The 24,354-nt window shown below is 30.5% G+C and overlaps 6 protein-coding genes and 1 non-coding gene across 10 annotated transcripts; 6 read left to right on the forward strand and 1 right to left on the reverse strand.

Moving 5' to 3' along the window:
• Positions 1-3,634: 3,634 nt before the first annotated feature.
• LOC104731223 (uncharacterized protein At4g22758-like) lies at positions 3,635-6,505 on the reverse strand. Of its 2 annotated transcripts, XM_087477660.1 has the most exons (4): positions 5,960-6,429; positions 5,588-5,792; positions 5,095-5,300; positions 3,635-3,808 (listed from the first exon to the last, which is right to left on the reverse strand). In XM_087477660.1, exons 1-4 carry the CDS (start codon positions 6,308-6,310, stop codon positions 3,737-3,739), a joined length of 834 nt encoding a protein of 277 aa, XP_087333786.1. In that variant the 5' UTR covers positions 6,311-6,429; the 3' UTR covers positions 3,635-3,736. The 2 variants fall into 2 exon arrangements, with proteins under 2 accessions (XP_087333786.1, XP_010448844.1); XM_010450542.3 differs by lacking the exon at positions 3,635-3,808 and having other exon boundaries at positions 4,889-5,300; positions 5,960-6,505.
• Positions 6,506-11,467: 4,962 nt separating this feature from the next.
• Positions 11,468-13,258, forward strand: LOC104733372 (thioredoxin F1, chloroplastic-like). 2 transcript variants are annotated; one of them, XM_087479806.1, is made up of 5 exons: positions 11,468-11,561; positions 11,810-11,965; positions 12,104-12,203; positions 12,345-12,552; positions 12,940-13,074. In XM_087479806.1, exons 2-4 carry the CDS (start codon positions 11,916-11,918, stop codon positions 12,492-12,494), a joined length of 300 nt encoding a protein of 99 aa, XP_087335932.1. In that variant the 5' UTR covers positions 11,468-11,561; positions 11,810-11,915; the 3' UTR covers positions 12,495-12,552; positions 12,940-13,074. The 2 variants fall into 2 exon arrangements, with proteins under 2 accessions (XP_087335932.1, XP_087335933.1); XM_087479807.1 differs by lacking the exon at positions 11,468-11,561 and adding an exon at positions 11,645-11,719 and having other exon boundaries at positions 12,940-13,258.
• Positions 13,259-13,780: 522 nt separating this feature from the next.
• LOC104731224 (methylsterol monooxygenase 1-2) lies at positions 13,781-15,976 on the forward strand. The gene is made up of 5 exons (XM_010450543.3): positions 13,781-14,333; positions 14,428-14,750; positions 15,138-15,285; positions 15,378-15,410; positions 15,599-15,976. The coding sequence occupies exons 1-5, from the start codon at positions 13,998-14,000 to the stop codon at positions 15,656-15,658; spliced, it is 900 nt and encodes a 299-aa protein (XP_010448845.1). The 5' UTR covers positions 13,781-13,997; the 3' UTR covers positions 15,659-15,976.
• Positions 15,977-16,132: 156 nt separating this feature from the next.
• Positions 16,133-16,205, forward strand: TRNAK-CUU (transfer RNA lysine (anticodon CUU)). Its single transcript has one exon. It is a non-coding gene; the product is annotated as a tRNA-Lys (tRNA).
• Positions 16,206-17,311: 1,106 nt separating this feature from the next.
• LOC104731225 (methylsterol monooxygenase 1-3-like) lies at positions 17,312-19,237 on the forward strand. The gene is made up of 5 exons (XM_010450544.3): positions 17,312-17,774; positions 18,121-18,443; positions 18,588-18,732; positions 18,836-18,871; positions 18,997-19,237. The coding sequence occupies exons 1-5, from the start codon at positions 17,451-17,453 to the stop codon at positions 19,039-19,041; spliced, it is 873 nt and encodes a 290-aa protein (XP_010448846.2). The 5' UTR covers positions 17,312-17,450; the 3' UTR covers positions 19,042-19,237.
• A 193-nt stretch (positions 19,238-19,430) lies between these two features.
• Positions 19,431-21,339, forward strand: LOC104733374 (methylsterol monooxygenase 1-3-like). 2 transcript variants are annotated; one of them, XM_010452955.2, is made up of 5 exons: positions 19,431-19,810; positions 19,893-20,215; positions 20,397-20,544; positions 20,648-20,686; positions 20,792-21,339. In XM_010452955.2, exons 1-5 carry the CDS (start codon positions 19,487-19,489, stop codon positions 20,798-20,800), a joined length of 843 nt encoding a protein of 280 aa, XP_010451257.1. In that variant the 5' UTR covers positions 19,431-19,486; the 3' UTR covers positions 20,801-21,339. The 2 variants fall into 2 exon arrangements, with proteins under 2 accessions (XP_010451257.1, XP_087334451.1); XM_087478325.1 differs by having other exon boundaries at positions 20,648-20,792.
• Positions 21,340-21,390: 51 nt separating this feature from the next.
• Positions 21,391-24,158, forward strand: LOC104731226 (putative protein S-acyltransferase 13). Its single transcript, XM_010450546.3, has 7 exons — positions 21,391-21,734; positions 22,395-22,620; positions 22,718-22,809; positions 23,123-23,252; positions 23,397-23,482; positions 23,605-23,667; positions 23,814-24,158. The coding sequence occupies exons 1-7, from the start codon at positions 21,546-21,548 to the stop codon at positions 23,940-23,942; spliced, it is 915 nt and encodes a 304-aa protein (XP_010448848.1). The 5' UTR covers positions 21,391-21,545; the 3' UTR covers positions 23,943-24,158.
• The last annotated feature ends 196 nt before the right edge of the window (positions 24,159-24,354 follow it).

Raw genomic sequence — 24,354 nt, forward strand, 5'->3', positions numbered from 1 at the left:
TGGTTGACTTGAGATGATAAAGTTGAAATTTGAAAATCTAAAATATATGATATTAAAAAAAATTAAAAGATTATTGATAAATGTTAATATTTATGTTTGTTCTTCTAGTTTTAGAAATTTAGATTGATCAGCTCTCTCTATATAAGAAGAATGCACGTAGTTATAATATTATTTTTACAATAATCAGTAATAATTTTTTCTTAACACTTTTGTGTTCTTCACTATCATCAATTTGTTACTCTTATTTCATTCTTACATGTTACAAAAGAACTACAAATAAACATATAGAAGTATTGATTTCTACCAAGACCAATGATATCTTGGCCATTGTTTGTGGTCATTAGGAGAAAATTACTTTGGTCCATTACCACAAACAATGGCCAAGATATCATTGGTCAAACATGTTTCTTTGTTTGTGATTTCTACCAAGACCAAAGATATCTTGGCCATTGTTTATGGTCATTAGGACAACAATGGCCATCAAACATGCCAAACCTAATGACCACAAAATTACTATGATACAATGAGATTAAAGAGAAGAACGAATGATATGATGTGAGGAAGGAGAAGTTGTGAGAAAGGAAAACGACAAAAGAGAATATGGAAGCGAAGAAGTTTTGATGACAACAAGAAAAAAGGAGAAGCTTTGACAAAAATAGAAAAAGAAAAAATATCTTATCCGTTGGATTTAATCTATGAACGGTGGATAATAGACTAAAGTTCGATCCTTACCACTATTAACTAGCTAATAAAAAATCTTTATTATTATTTTATTTTGTTTACGTATTCTAAAAACTAAATGTGTATATTATGTTAATAGTATAATTTATTTTCACATCAATTTTCTAAATGTATCGTTTATCAAAACGATTTTACCAAAAATTAATAGATACATCAATTATCTAAATGATGTAAATTTTTACTTTATATCATTTTTTAAAAGTGATACAAACTATTAAAAATTGTATCAATTTTATTTAATTGATGTCAAACAAGTTAATTAAAATATTAGTTAATATAAATGATGCTAAGTCATATATATTTACTTCATTTATAAATAAATGATTTAAAATAACATTACTTAGTTTTGTGATATAATTTAAGTGATACAAGACACACGTTTTTTTGTAGCTCATCTAACTTCAAACTTGCAAAAACATGTTAAAATGAGAAAATATCTAAAAGTCGATTAATTAGATAAAATAATATGTATTATGATCCTATTTTCCTGAATCCAAGAAAATATCATGTTTAAATTGGAGATCCATAAATTGAACTAAATGGTCATATGATGTTTTTATGTTAACTTATTATATGATGTTTATAAATGATCCATAAATTGAACTAAAAACTTCAGTAATAAGTTAATATAAAAAAAAAGAAAAAAAAACATTTATTATTCTTACTTGTTTTTCTTTAGTAACATCACCAACTATTATGTCATCTTGGCTAAGGATACCAATAACAAGATTTGCATAATAAGTGAGTTGAGCAGGTTCACCTATAAAATCTAATGTTAGATATAACTGTTGGTATTAAAGAATGGATAAATTAATATATATATATATATATCAATGAGCCATATCATTATGTATGTAAGTTAGTGATTTGGATGAATCATATTTACTAGCCTCCTGGACTTTCCATCCAATCGTACTAGGTACGAAGAGATCCGCACTACCTGTATCAAAGATTACCACATAATAGTCGCATAATAAAGCAATCCAATTAATCCAAAGTCAATTCGCTTTTTGGAGAATTTTTTGAATTTTCTCTAGGTAATTGATCAAGTTAAAATTGACCAAGATTCTTACATGTTGATAAATTAAATTTTCTTATAGAGCTCATCTCTACAAAATATTTGTTACGCTGCATTTTCAAATTATAATATTGTAGTACAATCTATAACATGTCATAAAAATAATCAAATTTGTTTAAAAATTTCAGTTCCAAATATGCATCATTTTCGTTTTTAATAATATTATAAACTATAAAAATATGACGATTAAGGTCATTAATGATAAATTTGAATTTATGTATATCATGTGTCTAAGTGAATTTATCTATATATTTGTAATTTGTTAAAAAATTGTTTTTAAACATTAATATTTCAATTACATAACTATAAAATTTGTAACATCAAAAGAGTAATCTTATTTTTGAAATGATTCAATGAACATTTTTTTCAAAAACAAAATAACAATAAAAATTAACAAAAACATTCATCTATCAGTTAATAAGAATTATTTTATAATATCAATATAAATTAATAAAAATATCAAAGTCTTAACATTGTTGACAAAAAAAAAAATCATAACATTACTAAATTTATAGAGATTTTACTGTAACGGACTTACCTATATTACGTGCGGGAACCGAATATTGATCAATTTTACAATTTATTATTTTTATTTTTTTGTAATATTATCACTTTTGAATATGCAAGTTGAATGAAACGATCCTACTCCACGTGTCATAGGAGTTTTGGCGATTTCCAATATTTTTGATAATTGGGTTTTTGAATTGTTTTCTTACAGTCAGTATTAGTCTTGACTTTAAAATAATACGAGTATATGTATAACATTCAATAGTATTGTTTGTACCAACTTTTTAGTCTGTTTGATAAAAATTTCGGCCAGAAACATAAAATAAAAAATTTGACTGAATCAAATTGTCTTCCTCTTATTGATTATGATATTGGATGGACATTAATATAAATATGAAATACTATTAGCTTTTATTGTATTATCAATTTTTTTTACTAGCACCACCAATATTAAATATTAAATATTTCTAATTGAGTTGATTCGATTATGTTAGGGTAAAAAAATGTTCTCACATACTAAATCATAGTTAGATTATTATATTCGTAACCACTAAAAGTAATAGTTAAATAATATAATTTTTGCTCTTTTAAATATGGTAGAGTTTTACCAAACCAAATTACATGCCATGAGAGCGTTAATATCAACCAAAGAAAGCAAATTATTCTAATTCCCATATCTAACCGTCAGTATCAAATTACCTGTGAGAAAACAATGCTAAGCATATATATATATTTAACATATTATGTTATATATTAGTTTTATTAAGAAAATATAATATTTGCATGTACTTAAAGAGTATAGAATTAACTAGAATGTGAACATTATATGTTAATTCAAAAATATATTTAGCTTAGCCTTTTTTATATTTAATTTTGTCAACATGATTTTGATATGGTAAAACCCAATAAAGGAAATAAATATTAGCATATATAGTCGTCAATATGTGTTAATATTATTGCTGAAAACTAATAAAGAGACTACTTAAAAGTAATTAATTTCACTGTGTATATACAATATATATGTGTGTGTTTGGTACAATATATATATATATATATATATATTACATCTTCAATGTAAATTTATTTAAATAAAATTAATGATGTGTCATCTTTAGCTATTGAGTTATTGATATTTATATATATATTGAAGGAATGTTACTTAGGATAGAAAAAACAATAATGTTATCATATTAATATATTAAAAGGTATGGTTTTATATTGGAAATTAGCATGTTTTCATTAAAATAATAGAAAGATTAGTTACGGAAGTGTATAAGCATAATTTTAAACTATGCATCTTTAGTTTAAAAAGAAAGAATATACTGCATGCGCATTAATACTTCTATCATAAATATTAGAATAATTTGATGTATAATTTATCACTTGATGAATTGGAAAAAAGGAGAACGGTTAAAAAAAACCTACTAATGGTACAAGACACTTACCTTTTGTATATATGATGTATATGTCCCACCAATTAGCCTAAAAAAATAAGATAAAATCAGATAAAATATGTTTTTGACAAAAAAAAAAAATCAGATAAAAGATGCATACATACAAGATTACATATTGCTTTTAATGTGAAATGTACAGCAATTCATAGAAGATTAAAACCAGATTACATGACAAATGTTAGACACCAAAATCACTATAAGTTTTTATGTGTAGATTATTATTTTGATACTTATAATAAAAATAATTTAGTAATGTATGAATCTATGATAATGTTTGGATGTCGTGGGATGGTCTGTTTACAATTGGGCCATACCATTAGTGGAGTTAGGACCAAATATATAATAGGGTTAAAAAGACCATTACCATTTTTGTAGTAAGTAAAATCTTCTGAAAATTATAATTTATTTTCCTACTTTCAAATATATTTCATCAATTCAAATCATGATACAATATATAGCATAGCGATTTGTGCTGTGTTGTGTTACTGTTACCCATATTAATAGACATTTTTCGTAGTTATTTTTTTTGTTAACCAATCACCACATTTGATAGAGTTTCACTTACAAATATATATATCTAAGAACAAGTAATCCCTTATATAATATTAGTGAAGTACATTTTGAATATAATCTTAAAATATGTAAATAATTACATCATAATGTCATTATAAATATAGGTTTTAAAGAACAAATTAATAATAGTCATTAAAAGTTAAAAGTGTCAAAATACTAATTTATTCAAATTAATTATTTTAAAAACAAAAATAAATCATTAATTTGTTAAAAAAATCAATGAAAATAAACATATAAGATTTGATATCTAACTTACCTTACTAATTTTGTCATTGATCATTATACTTCATCTCTTATTTTCATATGATTCTATTTTTGTAAAATAAATAAATCATCATATCATCCATATAATGATAAAAATTATGTTTCATTCTACATATGCTATGATTTGAATTTTGAAAAATGAACATATAATGATTAAATATAGTGAGTTATATAATGGAATGAGTTATGATCCTTATAACGAACGACCAACTAAATGTAAAATATTAAGAATATATGATGAATTGATTTAAAACTAATATAATAAATTAAATTTTATTTTTAAACATAATTTTTTTTGTATAAAATAAAATTTAATATTCATGTTGTAGCATATATACTGATCTAGTTATGGTATAAATCTGTAAACTACATATAGCACAGTTTTTATAAACAACAAAGTGCTCTTATTTTGGAGCAACAACACAAACTAAAATATTTATGTGCCATGCTCAAAAGTATATCTCATTGCACACATACCAATATGTTCCATATCTTTCTCGTTCTCCTTATGATTTTTCCAATGAACTGAGCGATGCACGATCCGATCAAATTCGACGACGGAATAAGGCTAGTTCTCACCGTTGCAATCCCGGGTAACGAACCTCCGTTTTGTTCATGAGCTTTCTTCCTCATGTAGAAGCTTCTACTTCCTAATTCTCCTATTATTTCTCTTTTTTCCAAACCTGAAAAGTACATCAAATTAAATTAATAGCTCAATCTTTTTTTCTCAATAAAAACATTTAAAATCATCTGTTTAAATCACCCTTTTCTTTTTTATAAGCTAACTCATATATTATGTGATTTTATTTTCACATGATCACTAGAGTTTAAAGCAAAACTATACAGTATAGGATAGATATTTTAATCCAACCTAACCAATCTAATACACATAAGTGATCACGCTGAACACACAAAACTGCTTTAACTTTTAGATAGAGTTATGTTATAAATATAAGTTATAATATCTTACACTGGATGCTGAAATGTGACTGATGCAATTCAAAAGCAGAATCTCGATTGAGTTTAGGTGTTCGTCCTTCTTCGCAGTACTTATCAACAACGATTTTGATCGTTTCTTCGACGTTAGAACTCAGCTTAACCATTGCTCTTACAGGTCCAGGACTCCCTTCTACTGCTACATTAATTACTACTTTTGGTGCTTCTCTTTTATTACCCTGTAGATTTTTTTGTTTCCAATTTAAGACAAAAGTCGATGGTTTGATATGTAATATTAAAAAGTAATAGTCCAATATAAAATATTCTCAAAACTTGTGGACCAAATTATTTTACAGAGTTGAAAATCATGATTATGGAAAATAGTAAAAAAAAAAACGAGTCTGACCTCTTGATTGATCGGAGATGAAGAAGACGGCGAAGATAAGCTCGTTAACGTCGGAGAAGAAGAAAAAACCTCAGAGCGAATCCTAGGCAAGTAAACGATCGGGTCCGCAGATTCCTCCGTCTGTAAACCTCTCATCGGCGACGGTCGCCGCAAATTACTGTCTCCTCCGTCACGGCGACGATTGATGAGACTCGGCTCTGAAAAGCTTCGTTCGAAAACATGTTTCGTCGATTTCAAGCGAGTATTATTCTTATCGGAAACGCATCGTGACGCCGTGCGTCTCGTTCTTGAGCTCCGGCCACCGTTTAAAACCGGAGTCGGAGCTTTCCTCCTGTGAATAGAATCAGACATTTTTTATGAGTTTGCGTAAGGATCAGAAGGAGAGAAAGGTTTTGTGTGTGGGGTTTGCTTGGCAAAGAAGCGAATTCAGAGTTTATTCTCTCTGCTTTTGCTTTACTCTTTTATCTTTGTTCTCTTTCATTTGTTAGTACTAGGTACTTCCCCACGCAACGCGTGGGTTGTGGTATAGTTGGCACTTTCTTATTTTTTTTTTGTCTTTTTCGTTTTCTCTTTTGTATTATTTCGTTTTAATTAGGCATATACGGGTTTTGCCGTCACTTTTATTTATACACTATATGTTTATACCATTTCGTTTAGATGTGTATAACTGTGGCGTTTATTTTTTATGAATTATGAAGATGTTGTTTCTTGTTTATGAGGATCCAATCTTATCATTGACTGGTATTGTTTCCAATACATTTATTGTATTATAGATTTTCTAATTAACTGCTTATGTAAACCCTTCATATGTTGATGTTGCAATAATAAGTTATTTTTAAAAAATATCTTCCGTGTAAGTGATTATGTTTGTATGCCCATGTTTTGGTCTAATATCAATAAGATCGTTTCTGTTTTTCTTTAGTTGGCTTTGAAACCAATTTTGAGTTAAGTAAATAATGGGTCGAATTATGTGTAATATAAATTCTTATGTATATATATTGTATATATGTGACTATAAATTTAGCTAACTAAAAAATTATGTAATATTTAAATACAATCTTGAACATATATATATATATATATATATATATTTTTGTGGGAGGAATGTATGAAATTATTGGATAGAAGTTATTTTTGAGTTAAATGACATTTAATGTCTTTAAATAAAGTGAGTTAAATATTATAAATTTTTATATGTGTCTTGACTTTTTTAAAAATGAATACCAAGTGTTTCTTTCCAAATTTGAAGTGACATAGTATCTTAGTTTTCTTATATGATTTTATGAACTTCAATGTAAAAGTTTTTCAAAGTAATAAGTACACTCATTGATTGAATTATAAAATTTGGAGAAATGTTTATTTCGATTAATCATCTGCTCTTTTAAATAAATTAAATAAGTATGTTGTTATTCCTACAAATAGGACAACATATATTATAGTTTAACCATGGAGTTAAGCAATGGAAATGGAACTTGTGATTGCAAGACAAAATGCTTATATGTTACACATTGATCATTTAAAAATGAATAGGAACATCTAATTCTCAAATAAAGTTGATTGTTTTGGAAAAACTAACATATGTGAATTTAAATTTAACTATGCAAATTTAAAAAATAAAATGAATAGATTAGAAAGGCAAGAAATATAAAAAAATATTATAAAAATAAAATAAAAATTGAAAACAATGTTAAATATATATAATACTTTCTACATTAAAATATAGAATCAAACTCTTACAAGTTATAACATATATGAGATATAACAACATTTGATATTGGTAGGAGATGAGGAGAGAATGTTTACTATAAGATGGTAATCCAAATTAGATAATGGAGATGAATCTTTAAAAAATAGAACAATGTAATATATATATATATATATATAATACTTTCTAAATTAAAATATAGAATCAAACTCTTACAACACATATGAAATATAACAACATTTGATATTGCTGGGAGAGGAGGAGAGAATGATTACTTATAAGATAATAATCCAAATTAGATAAAGGAGATAAATCTTTTAAAATAAGAACAATGTAAAATATATATCATGTAGTCTCTAAAATTAAAATTTAGCATTAACAATTTACAATGATATTTCATTTGTTTTTTACAACCCATACAACAAAAATAAGAAATCAAAAATGAGAGAATGTGAAAATAAGATAGTAAAAGAATGTCAATATGAGAGAATGATAGATTGAGAGAATGCTTATTTATATGATAAGAAATGATGGAAGTTACATTTAGAACTATGGAGTTACAATAGTAATTTATTGTGTTTGAATAAAATTGAGTGGTAGAATATGATTAATGCATAATTTATTTTATTTTCAGTTATAATTTTATTTTAATGTGTGAGTTAAATGTATTGTGTTTATTGGGTCTTAAATATTGTTTAAAGCAATTAGAAAGCAAATAAAAATAAATAAAAATTAGAAAACATTAAATGAAAATCAACCAATAAGGAGAGATCAAAACCTTACTTTTATATATATGATATATTGCTTTAAACTTTGAAATGAGAAATATATTATAAACAATAATTTTACATGAGAAATATATTAATTTAGCCAACCAAAATATGACTATAAGTTTAGCCAACCAAAATAAATAAAAAATATTAAAATTTAACCAAAAATATTTTCTCTTGAAAGATAAATAAGTTAGTAGGAGGAATGAATTAATGTACAATTATTGGATAGGAGTTACATTTGAGTTAAATGGAGTTACATGTCTTTAATTATAAATAAATATTTTATTTTTTTATAACCTAAAATAAAAGGAATATCAAGTGGCTGAATCAAAATTCACATGATTTGGTTGTTTGTTGATATAAACTCAATAATTTTTAAAATCCCAAGGATAACTTATATTTTTTTGGTTATCACTCATCAATTTAATTTATAGTGCTAGATTTCATACTAATGGTTTCATCTTTAGAGAATTTAGTGAAATAATATTTTTAAAATTATATTTTATTTTTATATTTAAGTTCGAGTTGAATATGTTTTGTTTTTTGGATCATTTTTTATTTTGATTAAAGACACAAAAAACTAATTGTTTAATTATGTTCTTTTTGTTTTCAAAAACTTCAAATCATAAATATATATATGTATATATATATATAATATTGATCTCTGCAGATTTATCAATTGGATCACAAAAAAAAATAGTCTTTATAAATAGATAAATGGATAATTATATTGATCTTTAAATATTATATTGATCTTTATAAATTATTAAAAATGATACATGAATATGTGAGATAACCAGAGACATAATAGATAATTACATATGGATCATTTCAACTTTATGATCTTATGGTGTGGTGAATATTGTAAGGAAGTATGAATGACTTATAAGATGTTAATATAAAATAGAAAATTGAGATAAACATTTTAAAAGATTAAAATAAATATATAAGATATACATATCATATAAACTCTAAAACTAAGCTTTTACAATAATATTTGATTTGAATTTTTATAACCCATACAACAATAATAACAAAAAAATACAAAACAAAACAAAACAAAAAAGAGATTTGAGAGTAGTGGAAGAAGATGAGAGAATGAAAGAGTGATAGACTAAGAGAATAAGATCATGAGTATTTATAGGAAGAGAAATAATAAAAAATTACATTTAGAAAAATGAGAGTTACAATTCTAATTTATTGTTTTGTTTTAATACAATTGATTAATACAACTTAGTGGAGAAATAAAGTTAATGCATAATTTATAGGGGGAAACTATAAAGATTTCAGTTTTATATTATGTGAGTTAAATATGAAAATTAATTGTTTTAAATTTGTGTTTTAATATAATTTTTTTTTTGTTAAAATTGCATTGCCAAGTGGACCAATAAGGAGAGACTGAAACTCTACTTTTATATATATGATTTGTTTTCAAACGTTAAGTGTGGCTTTTAAAATTCAAGCCGACCAACAACAAAAAAAAACATTAAAGGTAAAATAGTAATATGAGACGTAGTTCTATGATATTTATTATTCCTGTCAACATTATAGTATGATATGATATCTTGTGCTGATTCTTACGTGTATTTGTATAATTTAATTCTTATAAATAAATTGGAAATTGCGTTGCAGTATATGCATTACTAAAAAATAGATATGGAAGGACGTATAATAATTGATACAAAATGCTTAAGGAAGGCAAAATACTAGAGGAATAAGGAAAGACAGTTTCTTGATGCATCGTTTTAGAGGATTATTCGACAATTGTGAGTTTCTTGATACTTGAGAGACTCACAATTCTATAAAAGTGTATAGGTAACAAATCCAGAAAATTCGACACGTCAAACAAGGAAACGAGAAATCCAAAACAATTTACAAAAATCTAAAGGTGATACACAGTAGTGTGACGTGCGTAAACTAATAGGGAGGTCTAGAAAGAAACACATAAACAATTACTAGTATCCAATTTCATTTGTTTTTCACGAAAGTGCTGATTAATGGAAATATTACAAAATCATAAACGTCAAGAAATGATACATCAAAATGAGTAATATAAAAAAAAAGAGTAGAGTGTGTGGATGAGATTGGTCCGAGGTTTGTTTTCACTCGTTGAAAGAAAGAAAGAACTTTTGGGATTCTTAAAAAGACATTAAATGAATGGTGTGGGTCGACGTCCCTTATACCATACGCACTCACGTTCACAATCACGCGTAACACACTTGTTTCCCACCAAGTATTTACAACGATCGATCGTTTGTAAGTTTGTATACAACCCACATTTTAAAAAATTCTTAAAACTTTTGTATTACCCATTACTATTACATTTAAATATCATTTAGTGTTATGACGAAAATTTTAGATTTGAGATTTTCAAATGTAACGTCACGTTTCGTGATGTAATACCACCATTCTAAATACTTAATTACAATTGGCCAACAGCTTCAAATTATTTCAACGTTTGCTATAATAAATTTAATGCTGTCTTTAAAATTCTTATACAAGCACAAAAGTCATATATTACATCCGTGAATTTTCCCTCAAAGACTACTCTGACTCTACGGGTTTGAGGATGTATATAGTATAGTTTCTTCCTAAAAATAAATTGTATAGATGAACACTTGCAAAAATTAGAGAAACAACATGTTCATGTGACTTTTGAGTCTCTAGTTTTCTAACCAGTTGAATCCATCACGAGAACATACATAACTCTCTGAACAAAATATCACAAAAAGTTCGAGACACGTTAGCAATGTTGGTTTATTCCGGTTTAAACAAATCTAACTAAACCGATAATGCCACGTCACCAGTCTAATTATTCGCCAACTCAGGGCATGTTTATCGGGGAATTGTTAGGGAGGTTCTTAGTGTATTTGGGCAAAAAAATAAATCAGAATAAAAGAAAAAATCTAAGATCTCCTCTTATATAGTATACTGGAACGTGGGTTAAGAGGCGCTACGTGTCAGCTGTCTGTTGGGCGAGCAGAAAATACAAAATGAAAAAAAAAAATATTGGGGGTGAATGATTTTACTATTTTTCCTCTCTCTCTCTCTTTCTCTCGCGATTGTATCGGTGAATCAAGAACACAAATTGGAATCAGAAGATTGAAACAATTGGAATCACATGGTTTGTTTCTTAGATGTAGTACAATTGTTTTCTGATTAGAGTTCTTAGATTTAGGATCGCAAATAAGGGTTATTTGATGTTAGTTGGAAAATTAGGGATTTTGGTGTCCATGTTATGGTGAAAGAGTTTTCTACTTTCCTCAAGGTCACATGGAACAAGTATGTATAGAATGATCCAACTCTCCCAAATCGTTCTTAATTTGTTTCTCAATTATAAGAATTGAATGTTTTTTTATTATTATGTAACAGTTGGTGGCTTCGACTAATCAAGGAGTCGTTGATCAAGAGATACCAGTTTTTGATCTTCCTCCGAAGATACTTTGCCGTGTTCTTAGTGTTGTGTTGAAAGCAGAGCATGAGACTGATGAGGTTTACGCTCATATCACATTACACCCTGAAGAAGATGTAAGTCAAAAATAAGAATTTTTTTGACTTAATATGTTATCAATTCAGTCAATTTGATGTTGGTCATTCTTTAAAGAGAGATTTCAAATCCTTCTGACTAAAGAAGATGGTCTCTTTGGATATCTTGTGTATATGCAGGTGTGGTCCATGTAAGGTGATTGCTCCCAAGTACAAAGCTTTATCAGAGAAGTATGAGGACGTTGTCTTTCTAAAGCTTGACTGCAATCCAGATAACCGGGTTTGTGCTCTATAACCCAATATCTATCTATTGAACCATGATAGTATCTAAAGATAAGAGAAGACTTTCATCAACAACGCTACTATGTACTTCTCCTTTGTTGTTGCTGAATTTTTTTTGACTCTTTTCTATTGGTGGCAGCCATTGGCAAAGGAGTTAGGAATAAGAGTGGTTCCAACATTCAAGATATTGAAGGACAACAAGGTCGTCAAGGAAGTGACTGGTGCGAAATATGATGATCTGGTTGCGGCGATTGAAACAGCGAGGTCGTCGTCTGCTGGTTCTGGTTGAACAAGAAGCAGAACAGTTTAGACAGTGGAAAGCCTCCCGGGAGAAGGAACTTTTGCAGGTACCTTTTCCTGTTTCTTTTTATGTTTTTGTTCTGTCATAGCTTTGATAACCTTGGATTAAGTATTAATGATTGAGACTCAAGATGATTTTGTTATGTTATAGAGATCATTGATTCATATTTTGTTCTGTTTTTGTTGATTATGTAGATGGATATGTTTTTTGTTCTGTCATAGCTTTGATAACCTTGAGTTAAGTATTAATGATTGAGATTCAAGATGATTTTGTTCTGTTATAGAGATCATTAATGCCTTTTTTGTTCTGTTTTCATGATTATGTAGATGGATATGTTTTTGTTACATACTAACTCATTCACATTGTTGTCCTCTAGCTATATGAACCTGTTACATACTAACTCATTCACATTGTTGTTTGTAACTGAAACCAGATTCATAAGATGGTTGAGCTGTCGGGAAGCCCAGATCGTGAAGCCATGTGGTATTTAGAAGTCATGGACGCATACAGACTATTCTATGAGCCCTTGATCCTAGAGTGAAGCCATGTGCTTTCCGCAGCCCACATCTCCACAAAAACCAAATCATCAGTGACGAGTGTTTGTTCTTTCAAAGAGTTTCTGTCTTCAGTGATGAAACAAACCAAGGATGTTGTTCTGTCTTCAAATTCGTTGTAGTTTTATGTTGTGTAAGCTAGCAAATGGTTTGTTACCCCAAGACACTTGGTAACTATCCTGCAATCGTTTTTTTTCTGTCATACTCATCTTCTAACATCAATTTCTGTAATACTTGCTGTTAATCACTAATGATGAGTGTTTGTTCCTTCAACTCTCCCCATACTTTGAATCAGTATTAAAATTAACTCTCCCCATACTTTCAACTCTCCCCATACTTTGAATCAGTGTTAATCACTAATGACGAGGACTGGATCAATATACTTTGAATATGATCTATGGGGGTGGGGACATTGTATATGAATACCGGTTAAGAATATTTGGGCAAAATTTGGAGCAAATCAGTATTAAAATTAATCATTTTCTCCATTTAAGAATTGCACTTCTATTATAATATGTATTAATGTTTTATTATGTTTTGTATGTTTGAAAACTAATTAAAATGCAATATTTTCTAATTTTATAAAATCTTAAATGCTTACACATTTATACCACTTCTATTCTATTTAAAACTTTTAAATTTAAAAAAAAAATATTTTCAAAAATAAGATACTCAAAACAAGAACCTACCAATAAAAGAGATAATTTTATCTAAGAGATCATGAGTTCTTATATTTCAAACAGTGCACAATTAATTCAAAAAAAATGTAAGAACTCCCCTTCTAATATACTACCGATAATCATGGTCTCAGTCTCTATAACAGACAAAAATCAATCCAGCTACAACGACGACAACGACGCTCACACTCACTCCTCTCTCCCAATCTCACCGTCGCCGTCGCCGTCGCCGGAAGAAACGAGTTCTGACGTCGTCCACAATGATCCCTTACGCTACAGTCGAAGAAGCGTCCATGGCGTTAGGACGAAACCTCACTCTCCTCGAAACTCTCTGGTTCGATTACTCCGCCACCAAATCAGACTACTACCTCTACTGCCACAACATCCTCTTCCTCTTCGTCATCTTCTCCTTCGTCCCTCTCCCTCTCGTCTTCATCGAATTGTCTCGATCTACCTCAGATTGGTTCGATCGGTACAAGATTCAACCCAAAGTGAAGAACTCTTTCTCCGATATCTTCCGGTGTTACAAAGACGTCATGAAGATGTTCATCCTCGTCGTTGGTCCTTTACAACTCGTTTCTTATCCTTCGATTCAGGTTTTGATTTCTTCTAATTTTGGGAATTGATGATTCTGATTTGTTAGATTTTGGATCTTAGAGATGAATCTTTTGAATTGTGTTTAAAAAACAGATGATTGAGATTAGAAGTGGATTGCCATTACCATCGTTAATGGAGATTGTAGCACAGTTAGTGGTTTACTTCTTGGTAGAGGATTACACTAACTACTGGATTCATAGATTCTTTCATTCTAAATGGGGTTATGAGAAGTTTCATCATGTTCATCATGAGTATACAGCTCCTATTGGTTATGCTGCTCCTTATGCACATTGGGCTGAGGTTTTGCTTCTTGGCATTCCCACGTTTCTTGGACCGGCTATTGCTCCTGGTCACATGATTACCTTCTGGTTGTGGATTGCTTTACGCCAAATTGAGGCTATCGAAACTCATAGCGGGTGAGTGAAGAAGACATGGTTGTAGATAACTTTTCCTTTCCTTTTCCAAGTTTCTAGCTTTTTTGTTATATTTCATCATATCCACTTTTTTGAATTAGTTTATAGTGAGTTGGGGATGTATACATGTGGGATGTTTCAATAATGGCTTACTTTTTTTTTGGTAGGGTTAAGGTCCTTTTCAAATACCTTTTAGCTTTGAGGATTGTTTTAAAACTGCTTAGATAACCTTTTGGTTAACATTCCTATTGGCTAAGGAAGAAAGCATTCTTCAAATGAGAAGTATTTCCTCTTGTTCAAAGAAGTATTTGGACAATATGATGTTTTCTTGGTGGATGAAGCTTGTTTCTCGGGGGAGATTAATTGAGTTCTATCTTTTTTCTTTTGTAGGTATGATTTCCCATGGACTCTGACAAAGTACATTCCGTTTTATGGTGGAGCTGAGTATCATGATTATCATCACTACGTTGGAGGACAAAGCCAGAGCAACTTTGCATCAGTTTTCACTTACTGCGATTACATTTACGGAACTGACAAAGTGAGTATTGAAAACTTCAGTTTCTTTCTGGTTAGCGTCTACCAATTCTGGATAAAACATTGACAATGTGTTTATATCTTTACTTTCATTAGGGTTACCGGTTCCAAAAGAAGCTTCTGCAGCAGGTAAAACAAATACTCCCAAAACTGAGACTCAACAACAATTAGCTTATCTCTCAGCATAAAGATAAATACACTATCAATTGCGAGTTCACATAACGATTCATAGTTTTATTTTGTATTGATGATGTGTTTCCTCTTGATCTTTCAGTTGCGTAGACTCTCCTACTTAATGTGTATCTTTTGAAATGCAGATCAAGGAGTCGTCCAAGAAGAGCAACAAGCAGGTTAATGGAGGAGGGAAATTGGATTAGTTTCTAGCCTATTGAAGCAGCCACAGCTCAAAATGCTCCTTCCTTTTGACATTTTACGATCTGAAGGTTTTCTATAATGTTTGGTAACTCTTTTTGAGATATTAGAATTTTGTTTGGTAGAGGAAAGAAGATATGAGAAGGAATCATCAAAATCCGAAACTGTGTTGGTGAGTTTTTTAGTTTGTTTATTCATATTTGGAATAGGTAAAAATTGTTTTAGTTGTTTAGAGGAATTTTTTATTTTTTATTTTATTTTTTTGTCAACCTTTGTTTAGAGGATTTTAATGAGTCTTGAAATGTATAAATTTCTTTGCTTTATCAACAAGTCCAGTTTTCTATAAAAAAAAAAAAAAAGAGAAAAGATTGTAAATATTAACTTTTTGTCAGACTGTTTGGTTTAGTTATTAGATTCAAATTCAATTCAACTAGTGTAAAACTAGTAATTTAACTGACGCCGTAATTAAAATCATCAAAGCCCGTCTAGCTCAGTTGGTAGAGCGCAAGGCTCTTAACCTTGTGGTCGTGGGTTCGAGCCCCACGGTGGGCGAATTTTTTAAAGGTTCTTTTGGGGCTATCTCCGATCAATGTTGTAGTATGTTTTTACTTCACTGTTGCAACTTTGCAAACTCACTACACGGCATTTATTACACTCCATGATTTCAAAGGGGGGACGATAACGATAGTTGCATTGAATTCACTTTTGAAGAACCAAACCTAATTGAAATGAAATGACCGAAACTAACGAAACACACGCATTTACTAAATGCTTTCTCACCAAACTTCAAAACAGTTTTAGTAGACAGTATCATTTATGTCGTAGGTACAATTATTTACCATGCATACGTAGTAAATATAATAATGCTGGAAAAATTCACTATCCGTATATGATAATTCGTTTTTGATATCTTCAAATTTACTGAAAAGTACAAATTTTGCAAGAAAACTTTCGAAATAACATTAAAAACTGGGTATGAGCTAGAATCTAAAACTAGTTCAAGAAAAAGTTTTAATGAAAAAGTTTGTCCACTCATATTTTGTGTATCAACGATTTTTTCTATTCTAGACGTTTGGATCACTATTCGCTAACAGAAGAGTATAATGTTGATGCCGTAGATTTTCAAAAAAAAAAAAAAAAAAAACTTAAGCAATTCAAAATCATTTGCTGAACATAAATTCCTGCCCAATAATAATTGCAATAAAAATTTACGAAAATATAGTTTTAGATATCCTCCAATCTATATATTATAACTGACCTAATTAATGCCAATAATCTATGTTTTAATTTTCTTACTGTACGACAAAATTAAAGCAAACGAAAATCTGATCCCTTTTATTTAAATAAAAGATGATGTAAAAAAATAAGAGATGTGAATCTAGAAGTAACGGTAGTTGACAAAAAAAAATTAATAATAATAAAGTAACAGTGAAGATATAAACAAGAAATCATTTATGTGTTGTACTAAAAAGTTTTTTTTTTTCAAAAAAGAAAAAACAGAAAGAAAGAGGACCCAATTTGGCGGACTTCTCAATGGGGGAAAAACATAAAAACTGTAAGTTCTTTTTTTCTTTTCTTTTTTTTGGGGTAATATCTAATAACAAAATCGGCGAAATTAAGTTGGTACCGTGCTTTGACATGTGTGTGCATTTTATATAACTCCTACACCATACTCATATATAAATTGTCAAAAACATACTCAAGCCACACGTTAGCACTTGTGAGTTTCACTCCAAAACACTACTATACATAAAACACACAAGTTATTCCCGACACAACATACAGTCTCAACCAAATATGATCCCATATGGAACCGTTGAAGAGGCGTCCGTGGCTTTAGGACGAAACCTGACTAGGCTCGAGACGGTTTGGTTCGATTACTCAGCCACCAAGTCCAATTTCCATGTATATTGCCACACCATTTTGCTTCTCTTCCTTGTCTTTTCCCTCGCTCCTCTCCCTCTTGTGTTTGTTGAACTGTCCGGCTGGTTCGATCAGTACAAGATTCAGCCGAAGGTTAAGTATTCGTTGTCAGAGATGTTCCGATGTTATAAACAAGTCATGAAGTTGTTCCTTCTCGTCGTCGGCACCTTACAAATCGTTTCTTATCCTTCGATCCAGGTTCTTAATTAATTTTATATTTCATTTATTATTAATAAAAACTTTATATATATTATACTATATACACATAATACATGTGTATGTGAATAATATTCCCTATTTTTAGTGTTAGTTTTGCAACTTTTTATGTGTGAGTGGCAGTTACAATCTCTTTTTGCTGATATTTGGGTTATTTAGAGCAAAATGTAAACTCAACCGTTATATTACCTATATGTATGTATGTATACTCCCCTTTTTCTAGGTTTGGGATTTATTAGCTAAATATTTTTTTTGTGTGTTACTGGTGATGTTCTTGAATTATTATATACCAAAAAAGGAATTGATTGTATACGTGTTAAATTAACAGATGGTAGGGATTCGAAGTGGTTTGCCATTACCATCGTTTATGGAGATAGTAGCACAGCTAGTGGTTTACTTCTTGATAGAAGATTACACTAACTACTGGATCCATAGATGGTTGCATTGCAAATTGGGTTATGAAATGATACATCGAATCCATCACGAGCACACATCTCCGATCGGATATGCATCTCCGTACGCACATTGGGGCGAGATCTTGATACTTGGTATTCCGACGTTTCTTGGACCTGCGATTGCTCCTGGCCACATTATGACCTTTTGGTTATGGATAGCTTTACGCCAAATCGAGGCTATTGAGACTCACAGCGGGTAAATTTTTTTTAGAAATGATAGTATAATGTTTTTCATAAGTGCAAACACAAACATAAATATTTACGTCACTATCAGAACAATGTGGTTTATAAGTTATAACGAAAATAAAAATAAAAGTGCACCTGTTTATTTTGTTTGCAGATATGATTTCCCATGGACTCTGACAAAATTTATTCCTTACGGTGGAGCTGAGTATCATGATTATCATCATTACGTTGGAGGACAAAGCCAGAGCAACTTTGCTTCAGTGTTTACGTACTGTGATTACATCTATGGAACTGACAAAGTGAGTACTACTGTTTATCAAACCAATCCCCTTGTTTCTTATATATCTTTCTTTAACAAAACATTTGACCAGTGTTGTTATTATTATTTTTATCTATCCTTAGGGTTATAGAATCCATAAGAAGCTTCTTCAACAGCAGGTTAATATTCTCAACTTTAGATCCATAATGTTAGCTTCATATATGTGGTCTTAATCATAGTTTATTTTTCTTTATGATTTTTGTTTTTTGTTTTTTTTGTTTTGGGTGAATCTTATACTTTGTAGGTTAAGGAGGAAGCAGAAGAGAAGGGAGGAACGAAATATGAGTAGTAAGAAATTCGAAGAGTCTTAAAAAAATTATTCTGTTGATAAAAATATTAATATGTAAACATAAGATTAAGAATAAAGTATTATCTAATCTATATTGTCGCTCTCTAACATGTGAAGGATAAAAAATTATATATATTTTAGAAATAATATATGGACCTCTAAGAGTATCTAATGGATGAAAATGCTCTTCGCCTCTTATTGTATTCTTCCTTCCTTGTTTCTTTGTTTTTGAATTAAAAATCCCTTTACCGTTTGTATTGTATATCAATCGTACGAACCGTCGACCAAAAACAAAAATGAAGCACAATTAGCTTATGTGTCAAAAATTTGGTTGGCTAGATGACTTCTACATTTATATTATAAGCGACTAAATTATATAGTACGTTATTACTCCAAACCATTGTATTGTACATGATAATAACCAACGAAATAATCTAGACACAGTATGATCCCATATCGAACCGTTGAAGAGGCTTCCGTGGCGTTAGGACGAAACCTGACCTGGTTCGAGATGGTTTGGTTCAATTATTCAGCCACCAAATCCCATTTCTATGTATATTGCCACACCATTTTGCTTCTCTTCCTCGTCTTTTCCCTAGCTCCTCTCCCTCTTGTCGTTGTGGAGTTGACTGGTTGGTTCAATCAGTACAAGATTCAGCCGAAGGTTAAGTATTCGTTGTCAGATATGTTCCGATGTTATAAAGATGTCATGAAGTTGTTCATTCTCGTCGTCGGCACATTGCAAATCGTTTCTTATCCTTCAATCCAGGTTACTATATATTTTTTATGTTTTCATTTACTAGTTGAAACAAACGACTCATTATTTGCATATGTGTTAATTAAATTCACAGATGATTGGGATTAGAAGTGGGTTACCATTGCCATCTTGTTTGGAGATAGTAGCACAAATAGTGGTTTACTTCTTGATAGAGGATTACACTAACTACTGGATCCATAGATTGTTGCATTGCAAATGGGGTTATGAGAAGATTCATCGAATCCATCACGAGTACACATCTCCTATCGGATATGCCTCCCCGTATGCACATTCGGCCGAGATCTTGATCCTTGGGATTCCGACGTTTCTTGGACCGGTGATTGCTCCTGGCCACATTTTAACCTATTGGTTATGGATAGCTTTACGGCAAATCGAAGCTATTGAGACTCACAGCGGGTAAAACTAAACATATATGAATCATACTTACAAAGAAAGTATTGTAATTATTAGACTATAAAATATATAGTCTCAAATCATAAATATTTACATACGAAATTATTGGACTATAACATATATAGATATTGGAGAATATTATGTGGTTTTGTTACAAAGAGCAAAACTTTTGCGTTAATTGTAGATATGATTTCCCATGGAGTCTGACAAAATGGATTCCTTTCTATGGTGGATCTGAGTATCATGATTATCATCACTACGTTGGAGGACAAAGCCAAAGCAACTTTGCATCAGTTTTCACTTACTGCGACTACATCTATGGAACTGACAAGGTGAGTGAGTGTGTTGAACAAAACTTCGGTGAAATTAATCAATTCTTGGTCCTTACATGCATCATTGACCAGTGTTGTTGCTAATTTTCTTTTATGTCAATAGGGTTATCGAATCTATAAGAAACTTCTCCATCAGCAGCAGGTTAATTATATTCTTAACTAATTAACATTATTAGCTGCATAATAAATGTGACCTTGTTTATTTATTTTCTTTTTGTTTTTGTGATCTATTGTATACGTTGTGTAGATTAAGTAAAAGAGTAAGCTGGCGAGAAGGGAGGAATGAAATAGAAAAGATCCCATAGATGTGAAGGGACTACTTGAGTAATATATAAAGGGTTAGGATCCCTCCACTTATTGCCAATTGGTTTTGAGTTGGAAGCATATAGTAAAGCCCGAATTTAACAATACGATCAGTGATAAAAATTCATAGAAGGTTGAAAATGTTAATCCATTGATAAGAAAGATTTAAACGATGATCCATGTTAAGTGGATTGTGTTGTTTCGGATTTCAAATTATCCACCGTTTCATAATTTTATAGAAATATTTTAGAACATATATATAGTTATTTGTTTCCAAATACTTTTTTTTTTTTGGATCAAATTTTGTTTCCAAATACTATTGTTAATAATTTATCTTAATGATCAATGGCATCTCTAGTGACTCTTGTCCAAAAATTTTCTTTTACAGATTGTAAACAATTATCTTGAACATGAAAATTAATAAAGTCTTTAGAAGCCAAAACAAAACATATATATTTAAATTTATTTATTGTTAATATTAATAAAAAAAAACTTTTTTTTGGGGCAAACTATAAATAATTTGTTCTTTAAAAAGGAATTTTTAATTTATTCATAAAAAATCACATAATTTTTCAGCTACAATGTCACCCCATTTTTTTTATAAAATCTCTTCCTCAAATTCAATAAAAAGGGTTTGCTCCGACCAGAAAAATTCTGGTTTTTTTTTTTTTTGCTTCTTTCCCTGAAGAATCCCGACAATGGCGTGGAACGTGTTCAAGTTCTGCACAGCACTTCGAGCCTTGGGTTCGATTATGATCGTAGTTGTCATCGGGATCATCGGATTCACATACTACGCCGTTGTCGTCGCGAATTACGGACCTGCTCTATTGACCGGTGGTTTCGATTCGTTAGTAGCTCTTTTGGTTTTAGCCTTGTTTCACTTTCTGGTAACCAACTCAATTTCTTCTTCTTCTTCTAGGTCAATCTTAAATTTTTAAATCTTTTTTGTTTTTTTTTGTTTTTGTGTGTGACCCTTTTGAGATCTTTGCATTTAGTACCCCCTAGATTTGGATTTAGATTTGGGTTGTTTCAGATTCACCAGTTACAGCTTGACTTTGCTTTGATGATGCTACTGAGTCAAAAGCTTGTTGCTTTGAAGCTAGGCATGGAGATAATGCTATTGCTATATGTGTTTATTGCTTATATGTTGGAGTTTTGCTTTTTGAGTATCGAATCAGATTCGTATTGTACATACTAGAATCTAAATTGGGCATTACTTCTTTTGTATCCTATTTTTTTTTGTGTGGTAATAGGCTCAATGTAGCTGGTTGTGTGGGTTTAGATTTATGGCTGTTGGATTTTAAGTATCTGTTATGGTATCTTTCACTTCTTGTAATACAGATGGCAATTGAATTAGGAAATCAGTGATACTATAAGCTAGCAATCAAGTAGTCATCCTTTTTTTGGTTTTGGTTTAGTGTAGAGTTACTTCTAGTTTGAAGCTGTTGGTTTCTAGATTATCTACGTTTGAACTCCTACACATGTTAGAAGTCACAGAAGAAAGATTAAAGGAAGCAAAAGTCTCATGATTGTTGTTTTGTGTGCAGCTTGTAATGCTATTGTGGAGTTATTTCTCTGTTGTTGTGACGGACCCTGGTGGTGTTCCAACGGGTTGGAGGCCAGAGTTAGATATAGAGAAAAGCGATGGAAACCAAACTTTGATTGGAGAAGCTAACCCATCACTCTCGGTTGGAGATTCCTCGACTCATGGTGTAAGATACTGCAGAAAGTGTAATCAATATAAACCGCCTCGTTCTCACCATTGTTCAGTATGTAAGTCTCTTCAATTTTGTGATTCTTTTCTTTGAATACGGTGGTGTATCTCTTTTTTTGTTTTAGTTGTGAAAAAGATTTCATCTTTGGTTTTCAGGTGGAAGATGCATACTAAAGATGGACCATCACTGTGTTTGGGTTGTAAATTGTGTTGGGGCAATGAATTACAAGTCTTTTCTCCTATTCTTGGTATGTCAACTTATCAAAGCATCACTGAATGAAGTTGTTTTTGGGCTTATTACAGTTATAATACATCTATATGATTAGAACTTTAGTCATGTGAAGATTGCTGAAACGAGGGAGTTACAAGTAGTTTCTTTTGTTTTGATTAATGCTAATTGATTAGCTTTAGAGCCATGTTTCTGACAACTTTTATGACATAACCCATCCTTTCACATGTACTGCAGTTTCTCCTGAACTATTTCCTTATACACAATCAATCGTGATCTGTTCATTAAATGTTGTCATGTTATTAATGCATTCCCAATATGTCAAAATGCAGTTTTACACATTTCTTGAGACAACGTTGGTTGCAATATCGCTATTGCCAGTTTTCCTCGTATTCTTCAGTGATGGAGATGGTGACATAACTGTATCACCAGGAAGCCTAGCAGCCACCTTTGTTGCATTTGGTGAGTTCAAAGATATATATATATATATATATATATATATATCAATATCTGAATTTCCGTTTTTGTTTGCTAGTTTGTTTCAGAACACCTTAACGTTTCCAATTCTTTTGTCTGATTCAAAATCTTCTCTCTCTTGCTTTCCAGTTTTGAACATAGCATTTGCGCTAAGTGTCCTAGGCTTCCTTATTATGCACATAATGCTGGTTGCTCGTAACACCACAACTATTGAGGTAAAACAACTTTCACTTTGTTCTGCTCTTAACTTGTGGTTTCTCAGGGACCCCTCTATGCATAGTAATGGGCTAATGGCAAACTAATGTTTTTTTTTTCTTTCTTTTCTTCTTAATCTCAGGCATATGAGAAGCATACAGTTAACTGGCCGTACAACCTTGGTCGTAAGACAAACTTTGAACAGGTTTTCTCTTCGTCTTCTTTGTTTGTCTCAAAAACTCGTGTTGTTATGGTCGATTCTAGAGTTAATAGAAGTAGTTTCTGGCTTGTGAAATGAAATCTTTGGACATAGACACAATCAAAGCTTGTTTGTTTCTTTTGTTGAATTAGGTATTTGGAAGTGATAAGATGTATTGGTTCGTGCCTTTATACACCGAAGAGGATATGAAGAAGTTGCCAGCAGTTGGAGGGTTGGACAATGCGAGCAGGTCGGAGACAGAGCCACTACAGTCTCTATGACCTTTAGACTTGAAATTTTTGAATTAATCAAAATCTGCTTTGTGTATGTATCAATATACCTTGTCACTTGTGTATTACATATTAGTGCCTTTTTGTGGAATATTTGTCTCTTTTCTTTTTTTTTTTTTTTCGTGTAAAGAAACTTCTCAAGTATCTTTACACACAGCAAACAATAACATGTTCATTTGCATAAATATACATTTTCATTATTATCTATAGACGATAATCTAGCTTGTATATATTTGGATATGGTGTATGTAGTAAGATTGCTCAAATCTGCAAAGTCCAATGCTTCTCTTTAAGGCGAGAGAGCTTCTACGGTTCTACCTCAAACTCCAATAGTGTGTTGGTGTAAAAGCCCACACTATACCAGCTTTTAGGACATTTGAAATCCATGATGACCCCTCTACAA

The sequence above is a fragment of the Camelina sativa genome, chromosome 12 (assembly GCF_030686135.1).
Source record: "Camelina sativa cultivar CO46 ecotype springtype chromosome 12, ASM3068613v1".
Taxonomy (NCBI): domain Eukaryota; kingdom Viridiplantae; phylum Streptophyta; class Magnoliopsida; order Brassicales; family Brassicaceae; genus Camelina; species Camelina sativa.